This window comes from Malaclemys terrapin, chromosome 24, assembly GCF_027887155.1.
Source record: "Malaclemys terrapin pileata isolate rMalTer1 chromosome 24, rMalTer1.hap1, whole genome shotgun sequence".
In the NCBI taxonomy this organism is placed as follows: Eukaryota; Metazoa; Chordata; order Testudines; family Emydidae; genus Malaclemys; species Malaclemys terrapin.
Genome location: NC_071528.1, coordinates 13,506,376 through 13,518,337, shown reverse-complemented (window position 1 = coordinate 13,518,337; position 11,962 = coordinate 13,506,376). Strand labels below are relative to the sequence as shown.

Sequence of the window (11,962 nt, the reverse complement as noted above, 5' to 3'; positions counted from 1 at the left end):
CAGACTTGGACACCAGGACTCCTGGGTTCTAGTCTCAGCTTTGGGAGGGAGGATGGTCCAGTGTTTAACGCAGGCAGATGGGGCATTGAGAATCCTGGGTTCTCCTCCTAGCTGTAGGAGAGAGTGTTGTCTAGTGGTTAGTGTAGGGGACTGGGAGTCAGGACTCCTGGATTCTCCTGCTGGGTGGACTTGTGCAAATCCCTTCACCTTTCGGTCCTGCCTCAGCACAGGGGGCTTGACGTACTGACCTCTCAAGGCCCCTTCCTGCCCTGCATTGCGTGGATTCCAGTCCCAGGGTTCTGGAGCCCGCATCCCTAGTGGTTACTTCCAGCAGCGGCCTGGGAGTCCGGACACCTGGGTTCTCTTGGCAGATCCGCCACTAACTCTCTGGAGGACCTTGAAGAAGTTAGTTTACCGCAGTGAAACGTTTCCCCCGTCTATAAAACAGGGACGATGACACAGGCCCCCCAGCATGGATCCAATTGCAGAATCAGGGCCGAAAGGTGCCCGAAGGGAGCCGATGGACCTGTATCTTCCTGTCCCCATGCCCCTTATCTCCTGTCCCCCTGGGTTTCCCGCCCTTATAGCCATGTGTTGCATCCTGTCTTAGACTGCAAACTCCTTGGGGCAGGGGCCCTGTCTTCCTGCATGGCTGTGCAGTGCCCAGCTCAACGGCGCGCCAACCGAATTGGAGCCGATGGGCGCTACCGCCAGATGGATGGAACGGATGAGCTGAATAACAGTAAATCAGTAGTATTAGGGCCTTCCCCTGGGCCTTCCCACTGCGGATCGCAAAGTCGTCTCAAATAAACAAGGTGCAAATAGTTACCAGGGAGGGCAATTAACCATCGGAACAACTGGCTTAGGGACGGGGGGAACCACCATCACTTGAAGCCTTGACATCGGGACTGGATGTCATTGTTATGAGCTTGATGCAGAGTGTATGGGGTGAGAGCCTGTGGCCTGGGCCATGCAGGAGGTCACACTAGATGATCATAAAGGGACCTTTCTGGCCTGAGAAGTCTATGACTCTAGGTAGCGTGGCCTAGTGGTTAGAGCCCTGGACTGGTACTCAGGAGATCAGTGTTCTGGTTTTGCTGCTGGGTGGCCTTGGGCAAGTCACTTCCCCGCCCCGTGCCTCAGTTTCCCCATCTGTAAAATGTGGATAGTAACATTGGCCTCTTTTGTAAAGTGCTTTGAGATCTAGGGATGATGACAGCTGGGTATTAGCATTATTTGTATTACCAGCTCACTCAGGAACCCCAGTCAGGGGCCAGACCCCAATGTGCCCAGTGCTGGGCAAATACCGAACAAAAAGACGGTCTCTGCCCCAATGGGCGTATTCTTGTTATTACAATTAATTAATAATAACGATGTGTCTCCGTGCGCTCCTTGCCAATTTGCTGGTGTTATCCCAGTGTTTCCAGCCCTGCGTGAAAAAAAACATGAGTCAGGCCTGAAGAAAAGGGCTTAAAAATCACAAGCGTTCACATTTTTATATATATAAGTCGCTGAGTTCTTTTTTATTCCCTTCCAGCTTCTGAGCCGTTCGATTGCACTCGGGTCAAGCCTTTAAGCTTTTCGTCGCAACCACGACTGGGCTGGAAACAGATTTTTTCTTCCAAACTGGAGGCTGAGCTTCTCCCATATTCCCCTGACTCCAGGAGCAGGCGACTTTCTGAAAGGTACCCAGAAAAGTGGGTCCCAGATGCTAAATCTGTGGGTCCAGGTGGCAGCATGTGGAAGCGACAGCAGGGATGCGAACAACAGCAGTAGAGCACGTCTGATGGGGCCCCAGCTGGTGCAGATGTGCTCTGTTTCGAGAGCTAGTCTCCGGCCTGGGGCACTGACCCATCAGCTTAGCCCACCAATGTCTGTTACCGTGAGGCTCGTGTATATTCTCTGCTATGCTATGGCCTTAAAGCGGGTGAAACCTGCCTCCTGAAAATCTCCCCTGTGGAAGCCCAGCTCCCCCATCCTGGCATGAGGCTGGAGCGCACTGCTCTTTGGAAGTCAATGCTTCCCAGGCCCCATAGGGAGTCACAGGAAGCGGCATACGTTAGAGCAGCCCAGGGGCTGCTCTATATTGCACCGAGGGAACGGACAGGCCTCTGAACACCCTCCAAATCATAGAATCATAGACTATCAAGGTTGGAAGGGACCTCAGAAGGTCATCTAGTCCAACCCCCTGCTCAAAGCAGGACCAAGCCCCAATACAGGGAGCACAAACGTAGCTTAAAGCTACCTTAATTGCCAACCCTTGGTCCTTGTCCCAAGCACAGGATGCAGTCACAGAGAATCAGGGTTATGGCTATGTTTGGACCTGCAGCAAAATCCTGGCACATAATACCTCTGCATTGTGAAGGGGGCAAAATCCGGAGCCAGCTCCAACATTTGCAAACACCTCCTGGCTTCACGCTGGGCTGAAAGGCCCACACACACGGCCCAGCCTTTCCTGACCCTTGGGGCACTCAAACCCCTGAGCCCCAGCTGAATTTTGCAGCTTGACCTCATCACTCTGCTCTCAGAAGAGGGTGGGGTTTGGGGGACGCCCAACAGCAGCCCCCCTTGTGCAGGCAGAGGGCCCGCCAACCTCCCCTCACGTTCATGGCTGGGTGGGTACCTGCTCCTAAACAATCCTGTTTCCCAACCAGAGGGAACCCCTGTGTGCTAAGTCACTGAATGACGGCCTTTGTTCTCACCCAGCAAGAGCATCCGCTGCCCCTGGGGAACATGTGCTTGAGGGGGATTCGGCTCCCAAGCGTTCCCCCCTCTGTTTAGTCTGGGGCTAGCTGTCTGCACCCCACCCCTGCGCGAATGATGCTGCCACTGTTTGCAGCAAGCCTGAAGCGGAAGCGAGCAACCAAGCCTGTGAGTAACCTTGCTGTGTTATTCCCTACGCTTGCTGGGTCCCTGAGGGATAAAGGGGGGTGGGGGCTAGCAGACCACCCTCCCCGTCTAAACTGTGCTTTGCTCAGCCAGGCTCTGCTCCAGTTCAGCTTCCAAATCTTGGCCTCGGACCTAAACTGGCAGCTAATCCAGGCTTGCAAATAGCTTGAAAAAACTACTAAAATCGGGGCCAGGGTGGAATTAAACAGCAAACCAACAACAACAGCGTCTGCAAACGTGGCAGCAAAGGCGGGAGGGGAAAAAAAGTACAGAATCAACCCTCTGAACCGGGCTCTGGCTGGCAGGTTAGCCACGTTTTCAGCAAGTCATACCACCCTGGCTTTCCACCCTCTTGCGCCCCATGCATTATTATTTCTCACCACTCTTGGTGCACAGATGGCCCTCATTAAAAAGCAAAATTAGTCTTTCACCCTCTTGTGGCAAACTTCAGAGCCCCGGATCAGCTGTATTAGGCTGAATTAATTACCAGCGGATTGTTCCTATTCTGCTAATTATGCTGAAATATGCATTAAACACTGGAAATTAACATGGGCTGCACAAAAAAATTATTTAGCACTTAAAAAAAAAAACGATTTTTTTTTCCGCAGGAGGGAATTGCCTGGCAACTGGCGTCCCAATGCAAAGTGGGTTCTTGACAGTGCAGCCTGCTTTGCTTCTGAAACAGCCTCTCCCCTCCACCAAGGCGCTTTTTTTGATGTGATGGAATGGGGAGCAGAGCTGACAAATTCTTCCCTGGGTCTGTTCAAATTCCTTCAAGAAAAACGTTAAAAATGGGATCGAAAGAAGGATCCGAGTTCTGCTTTCCTCCCACTTGATTCATTTATTCCTTCTCCCTGCAACGAACACACACAGAGGGGCCAGATCCTCAACCAGTGTAAATCAGACGCCCTGCACCTCGGCCCTGGTTCTTGTGTCGTTGTTTACATTGCTGTGTAGGGCTGTGTGACTTTGGAGGAGTCACGTCCCAGCTCTGTGCCTCAGTTTACCCGCTCCCACCGTCTGTCTGTCTGGTCTATTTAGGCCTGGCCTGCGTGAAGATTTGCACCACTTTAAGGAAGGGTGAGAATTTAAGCCCTGTGGGAACGCTCCCGGTTCAGTTGAAGAGTTGCTTGCTTTGGTTTAGCTTGAGTCGAATGGGGACAGGTTTCAGGTAAACTGAACTAAGCTCTTTCTGTAGGGTGACCAGATGTCCCGATTTTATAGGGACAGTCCCGATTTTCTTACCTAGGCTCCCATTACCCCCCACCCTGTCCCAATTTTTCACACTTGCTGTCTGGTCACCCTATCTTTTTGAAACACAAATCCAAGTAATAAAAGTCTTTGGGGGGCCGGGCCTATCTCTTACTGTGTCTGTACAGCGCGTGGCACCACGGGGTCTCCAGCGCTTGGTGCTGTTGTCATAACTCCAACACACCCCCACTGCAAAGATGTAAATGACAAGGCAGGCTGAGCAATCCGGCCTGTCAACCTCTGTGGAGCGACAGCTGATGCGCACCAGTGTAAACGCGAAGGGAATCGGGCCCTGGCAGAGATAGTCACCTGAGCGAGGATGGCAGGGTGGGCCCTGGCTGACGGCCACTCCCGGCCCCAGTGGCAGGCAGGGGGAGAAGGAGACAGGGCACGTTCTGTGCTGCGCAACCTGTGAGTTGCTCGGTGGCGCTGCCCTCTGTAGTGTTTAATGAGGGCTAATCGTTGGATGGTCACTGATACGTCAGTGACTGGGAGAGGAAGGGAAGGGAGGCCACATATAGCCATGCCTCTGGGCGGGGAAGGAGAGCTCCTTGTGTTTCTTTACAGTATAAAACACGGGACACCAAAGAAAGTCAGGGCTCCCAGGCTGCAGGGATGCGCGTTGGAGCTTGGCGGCAGTCCCGGAGAAAGCACCCCCATGAGGCAGGGAACACAGCACTGAAATAGGTGCCTGGGGCTGTCTTGTCATGTGTACTGTAGAGGCTCCCACTGAGAGCAGGGCCCCCTTGTGTCAGGTGCTGCCCTCGGTGAGAGACAGACCCTGCCCTAAAGAGCTTACAATCTCAGTGGACAAGACAGAAGATTAGCATTCTGCTTTTACAGATGGGGAAACTGAGGCACAGAGAGACAAAGCAACTTGCCTGGGAAGCCTGGGGCAGGGTTGGGATTTGCACCTACATTTCCTGAGTGTGGACCCACTGCCTTAACCCCCAGGCCACACCTCTTCTCACAGCATTGCGCCCATCGCAGGTGAGTTGCAGTCATTTCCTTTCTAGGTGATGGCTGCCGTCAGCGTGACTGTCACAAGCGTCTGCCTCACTCCCGCTTCAGCAATATTCCCGGCTCTCATGGGCTCCTGATTTCTTTGATCCTTTGGGGATTTCGTTTCTTGGCTCGTCCGGTGGCTCTGGCCTTCTAACACTAATTAACTCACCACGCTACTTAATTGTGACGTGAAGGGATCAACTACAAAACAACAGCACTTTGCGCTGCTCAAAGCCCTTAACAATCAATAATTCCACCCCTTTCCCAGGTAGGGAAATATTATCCGTAAATATCTAAGGAATGTATATGGCCCAATAAAAGCTGAGCACCTTGGGGGGAGGGGGGAAACTGAGGCACAGAGCTTTTAAGTAACTTGTTCAAAGTCCGACAGCAAGTCAGGAGGTGGGTGGGGGCTTGGACAGTACCCAGGAGCCCTGAATCCAAATTCCTTGCTCAAAAAACTAGATTACACTCCCCTTCCAAAGCAGGGAATAAAACCCAGCAGTCCTAACTCCCTGTTTGGCCACTAGAGCACATGTCCTCCTGGAGTGGGGAAAAGAACCCAGGACTCCTGACTCCCATTCCCTTACTCTTGGCCCTGGAAGATATTGTCTGTCAGCGCTGGTATTTGCAGGGAGGGGAAGAAAACACTCAACAGAAATCAAAAAGACAATAATCCAAGTGAAGCAGAAAACTGGACATGCCAAAAGGGTGGGTGGAGGAAAAGGCAGGAGGTCTCGAAAGCAATGGACTCACATGACATTTATTTTTATTTTATTATAAAAAAATACAGACTCCAAATGAAGTTGTGATCGGGTTTACCATCAGCACGACGTCTAGAACGAAAGCTGCATGTCTAAGAACCAAGCTAGGCTGAGCTGAGACCCACAAGCGAAAAACAGTTCCCGTAAGATGGGTTCATCCCCGAATGGAAAACCAAAAACCCCCAGACCAAACCAAAACCCCCAAAAACAAACAAAAAAACCCCCAGCCCCCATTTTTTTAAATTAGAGCTTCACTTGTTTGCTTTTTCTTTCTTCTCTCACAGTCGCTGTACTATATATATATAACATATATACCACAGACCAAAAGCCCGATTTTGCCATTGTTCCACTGCTGCGGTCCCGAGATTATTTATATTACGGGAGCCAACCAAGATGGGGGCCTTATTGTGCTAGAGGTTGTACATTCACAGTCCCTGCCCCCACGAGTTTACAGCCTAAGCCCCTTGTCCTGAAAGCGGGCTCTGGGTGAGCCTGTCTGTCCAGGATTGAGCCCCAACACACAAGGTAGACAAAGGAAGTATTATTACCAGCGGGGGCACTGAGGCTGGGATTTTTAAAGGAGGCACTGACTGTCCATGGGAGCTGGGCACTTAAAATCCTTCAGGCTCCTTTGAAAATCCCTGACGAGTCGGCAAATGATTTAAACCCAGGGACATGAGTAGTTCCCTTGACCTCCAGGATCACTTGTGTGTTTCCGTCCCTTGCTGAATCCGGTCCAAAGGTCACACCAGATTCTGGTCTCCTGGGTGCCAGGCCAGCCGCCCTTCCCTCTTTACTCCATTGGCTGACTCCTGGAGCAAAGCTACTCGGTTTGAGCCAGGGAAGCCAAGTCTGGCCCCCTACGGACAGGGAGGAGGGTGACGCATGTAGAAAAGTGGGGCTTTCGTCTGCCTTTAAGAAAACGTTCCCTGGTCTAGATACAATGGGGGGCCGGGAGGGAGGGGAAGCAGAGCTGGAATTGTTGATCGTCAAGATGAGCTTATTGCGAGTTTTTAGCTTCCTAGTCTACAAAATAAAAACGAAATAAAATTAACATAAAACCTTCCATAAAATTCATTCTCAACGATATATAAAAAAAACAAACCAAAAACCTGTCACAGTATAACGCCTGCTGGCTATATTTACAGAAAGACCAGTATAACGCCCGCTCCGGTTCGGTCCCTGGGGCTCACAGACAGATGCTGTAGAAACTGACGGTTTCTGTGCGCGATTGAAAAAGACATCCGCAGAAAGACCGTTTTTTGTACTATTATTAAGATTGTGATTTTAAATCTACACTCTATTTCCGGGAGCAAGGAGACAACTCGAGTTCTGCCTTCGCGGTGGGGGGAGCCGGGCAGCGATGGAGGCGCCCGCAGATATGGCTCCTGCTTTAGAAGGTGATGCAAATCTCCCCCCCGGTCCCTCCTCCCCAGCCCCAAACCCATCCACTGCATCCCTTGGAGAGAGACTAGCATTCTGCCAGCACCTTGCTGGACTCTTCTCTAATGGGCACAGGTATGTGCGAGGAAGAATCAGCCATTCGCTTTTCCCCCACCACCAACTCTTCCATGTCCCTTTGCTTGTCCCGCTTTCTTAGTTCTTTTTCCCTGGAATGTAACTTCCTTTTATCACCAAAATCCTCCCATAGCGCAGGAGAAGGGGCAGAAATCAGGAAGTGGGGTTTTATTTGGAGATGGGTTTGTGCCAAAACCCTAGATGCAGACTGTCCCCGGATGTAAGGACAGGAGGGGTTGAGATCCAGGCTTGGATGGGGATCTGAATTTTGCAAAATGGGCCCCATTTAATCATCTGAATTCCGAAGTGTGGGGCCAATCGGCGGCTTTATTTTAAAGCAAAGAAAGCCAAGCCAGCAGTTACTCCAAGCCAGGAACAGCGCAACGGAGGAACAAGCCATCAGGATGTGCAGGATCGAAGGAGACTCATAAAGGGAAGGAAGGATGCCCAGGGAAAACTTCATAGAGATCCACCCCCTCAGGTCAGCTCCATTCTCTTTCCTGCTGTCTCAGCCTGATTAGCAGCTTGCTTGCATCTGTAATACAGCCGGGGATCACTGAGCTGCGCGGGGCGGTGGTTAGGACAAGACAGACGGGGCTGCTCTGCTCCACGTGTCTAGAAGCAGTGGCCACAGGAGGGGGAATTGGAATGGCAGGGCTGGTGACGCGGATCCGTGTTGGGATCAGCGGGGTTATGTAGGAAGGGGCACTGTTTTCTCTAAGGGACTTGGGGGAAGTAGGGAGGGGAAGGCTGCCATCAGCGCTGGGAGCGAATTAAAAACCCAAGTACGGAGTCAGCGATGAGAGAGGAGGAAGGTACTAGGCAAAGATTTGGGGCCGGATCCTCAGCTGGCGTCAACGGACGTAAGTCCGTGGAGCGATGCTGATTTCAACCGGCGGAATTTTTAGCTTTGGGAACCCAAGAGGGTGAATTTCACCTGCACACGGCCTAGTTTAGTGGCTCGCGTGGTCTACGGCAGGGCTCTGCCCAGATGCCCTCCGAAGGACCTAGGCTCCCTCTGCATCCCCTGCCCACTTAATTCCCCTTTGCTCCATGGGGAGGTGGTAACCAGCCAGAGCCCCTTCTAAATTCCAGCCCCAGCCCCTACACTAATCGCCGGCTGTCACTTGCCAGCAGACTGGTTACATGCCTGACATTAAACCCCCCTCCCCTCCCCTCCAGCCTTCCTGCTCAACTTTCCCAAACTAGATTTTTGATCCTGCTCTCGGTGACCTCCGTGGCAAAGCCCCCTCCCCACCCATTCTCCCAGTAACCCTTCTGCAGGCGTTGCTCCTTGCTTTGCCAAGGACGTCAATTGCAGGGTCAATTACATTTGGCTGGCTTATTTGTATACTTGCCCATCCCTCCCGACCCTCCCCCCGCCCAAAGAAACAACCCACATATCCATGAAAACGGTACAGTCGTTCTGACAACCAAGCCAGGTCAGCGCTCCTCCAAAAAGCCTTTGATGGCCTGTTTCCATCTGGCCCCCTGCCTCCAAAACACAGGCCTGAAAGGAGCAGTAAGGTATTGGCACCGCTCTGGCCAGGTGGCACTGAGTCCCATGGTACCAGCAATGGCAAACAGCTGGGCTAGTTTGGGAAAGACTCCAAAGCAAAAAAGCTGTGAGCACTGTCGTTCTCGGCCCGGATCCGGCCCGTCCCAGAGTCCAGGCACCTTGTTTGTTCGCCAGCCACCAGCTCCCCTGCTTGGAGCCAGGGACTGAATCTGTCTGAGCATCATGGAAAACCCGGGAAGGAAAGCCCAAGTTAGCCCCTGATCCTGCATTCCCTTGAAGGCTTGGAAGGGAATGCTGCCCACGGAGATTTCTGAACCACAGACGGGGGAGGGGGGTTCGTTTTGTGGCTAAGTCTCAAGAAGTGCAAGAAAAGCACACACAAAAAATATAATAATAAAAGGATTCTAATATTTGGTCTAGAAATTTCAAAAGCAAAATCCTACAAGGAGGGTCAAAGCGAGCTGAGCCCAGCACCATGAAAAGTGGGCCGTCCCGGAAGCAGGAAAGCAGCGCCGATCCCACGCTGCGCTTTTCCACTGTTATCTTGTCATTCCCCGCCCCCACCTCCAAACCAGACGGCTGGGGAGCGGGGCAGGGGTGTTATATTTTGTACATCGGTAGAAATTTTGCAGCCTTCTTCCAAGCGAATCCACGCCAGGAACAGAAATTCTCCGAGCTGGGAATAAGGCCGGGATAGGGAAAAAATCCTTCTTCGTGTCCCCTGCCCAACCCCACCTCCCGGCTCAGGAGTCGCAGTTCAAAGGTTATTGTGAAAGAGAAAAAACTTTTTAAAAAACAAAGCAAAAGGCTGGCTCGAGAGGGTTCATTCTCTCCGGAGGCCGACAGAACACGTCTCTTCACCTGCGTGTGTCCGTCTCTCTCCTCCTTTCCCTGCCAAACCGCTCCCCTCTTCCTCTGTTTTCTCCTCTCGGGGCTAGGAAGTGAGCACAGTCCAAAACACCGGCACCACGAGGATGAGGTGCGGGACCCTGAGGCTGCAGCAGGAGTTATTGCTGGTGAAAATAGGCTCCGGAGATTCGTACAGGGAGTCATCTGTGAAGGGGGAAGAAAAGAGACATATGTCAGACCACAAAATGCCCACCTGGGAAGCTGTAGGGCCTGATCCTGCAATGTGCTGAGCACGGTCAACAGGGGGTGCTTAGCACCTCACAGAATTGTTTGGCTGTCTCCCAGGATCAGGCCCACTGGGGGTCTGTGCTGTGGTCCTCCAGCATTGGATCACATCCGTGGTGCCTGCAGAGGTCTGAGCCAACTGCAAGGTTGTCAACCTCCTGGGTTCTGAAATCATGAGCACCTCCCACCCCCCCAAAAAATCATGAAATTTTAAAGGAACAACTATTAAGTTCTTTTTTCATTTGCTTTCCGGATTTTATTTGCCTCCTTGGGGGCGGGGGGGCGGGGTCACATTTACAAGCTTTTTTCCGTAGCCAGCAATGTGAGAACCATACTTTATTAGGAGGTTTAAATGAGAGTTGAGAGCCTTGCCTAATCACATGACTCCAGGAACTGGGGCTTTAAAGAAACCCACCAAATATTAGAAGAGTGGCGATAAACTCAACACTGAGATTGCAGGATTGGTGTCTGAGATTGTAAAGCTCTTTGGAGCTGGGACTATGAGCATTTCTAGCTGCTCTGGGAGGGGCCCAGACCATACTTACGGATGCTGTGAAAGAATAAATCATCCTAATAGGAACATAGGAACTGCGAGAGAGGATGAGATCCAAGAGCCATCTAGCCCAGTATCCTGTCTCCCACAGTGGCCGATACTAGACACTAAGAAGATGATGTAGGAACCCAGACATGGGTTAATGATGTGGGATAATCTGCTCCCTACATCAGGTCCCACCTTGATCTCTGATCGTTACCGACTGGCTTAAGCCCTGAAGCCTGATGGTCCCTTCAGAAATTTTTGGTGTCATTAATCAATTTGCATAATCAAAGACATGCTCTTCATCTAGGAAGGTCAGTAGCTAGCTGTGTGCATCAGACACTGTAGTTTCTAATCCTTTCTTCTTGGGCACATCAAAAGAAAACTTCTTCCCAACTGATTTTGTTGTCTTCAAGAGATCCAGACACACGGCGTTCCAGATCATATCCACACCGGGAAACTAAACTCACTATTAAAAAGGAGAGAAAATACAGCAGCTACATTTTAGAGCCACTTACACCTTGATACTTTCCCTCCCTGCATTTAATTTCAATGGAGCCTCCCTCAATCACCTGCCACTTTCTCTTGGTTTCCTTTGGTAAGTTATTATTGTTCTTTGTTTCATTTGATTTATTATATCCATAGAAATACCAACAAAGGGAACGGGAACATACAACCAGTATGGGGGAAGTGATTAGGCTGTAGAGCAAGAATACCGTCAACCTCAAGCATTCAAAAATCTAGAGCGAGGCCTTCAGAAGTCATGAGACTGGCTTCAAAATCTTAAGATTTAAAAAAGAACAAAGCACGTTGGGCTCTTTTTTAATTTGCCCTCTGGTGTCCGAAACTTTCCAGGTCCCGTCTTTAAATTTTCTTCTGCCACCCCGGGGGCTGGACTTGTAGCTAGCTTTGGGTCTTTTTGTTTGTTTTCTTGTTGTTTGTTTCTATGACACCTGGAGTAATTTACCGCACTAGCAGCTTACTAAACAGGAATTAATTCAGGGAAGTCCCAGGGCCTGTGCTAGACACAGGAGGCTGGATTTTAGTATCACAATGATCCCTTCTGGCCTAGGAATCTCTGAATAAGAAAAACCTCAGACATTGTGAGCCTGGTGGTAAAATCGTGAGAGCTGGCATTGCTGGATCAAAGGAATGGAAAGGCAATTCCGGCACCAGCAATGAGACCGAAGAGGGGAAACAATGGGGCCAGATCTGACATCCTCGCTCACTGAATTCAGCCAGGAAGGATCTATTGAGCTTGAGGAAAGCTGGCAAAATCTGGCCCACAGAAACAGAAAATCAAGGGAGTTGCAAACGTGTACCTGGCAAATGCTAGTCCAGAAAATA

General features: G+C 51.0%; 1 protein-coding gene across 1 annotated transcript in view; it reads right to left on the bottom strand.

The window, feature by feature from the left end:
- Window positions 1-5,892: 5,892 nt before the first annotated feature.
- EFNA2 (ephrin A2) overlaps window positions 5,893-11,962 on the bottom strand; it is a 149,857-nt gene continuing 143,787 nt past the window's right edge. The window contains exon 4 of the mRNA XM_054013892.1: window positions 5,893-9,999. Coding sequence (XP_053869867.1) covers window positions 9,881-9,999 — 119 coding nt within the window. The 3' untranslated portion in view covers window positions 5,893-9,880. The remainder of the gene's footprint in view (window positions 10,000-11,962) is intronic.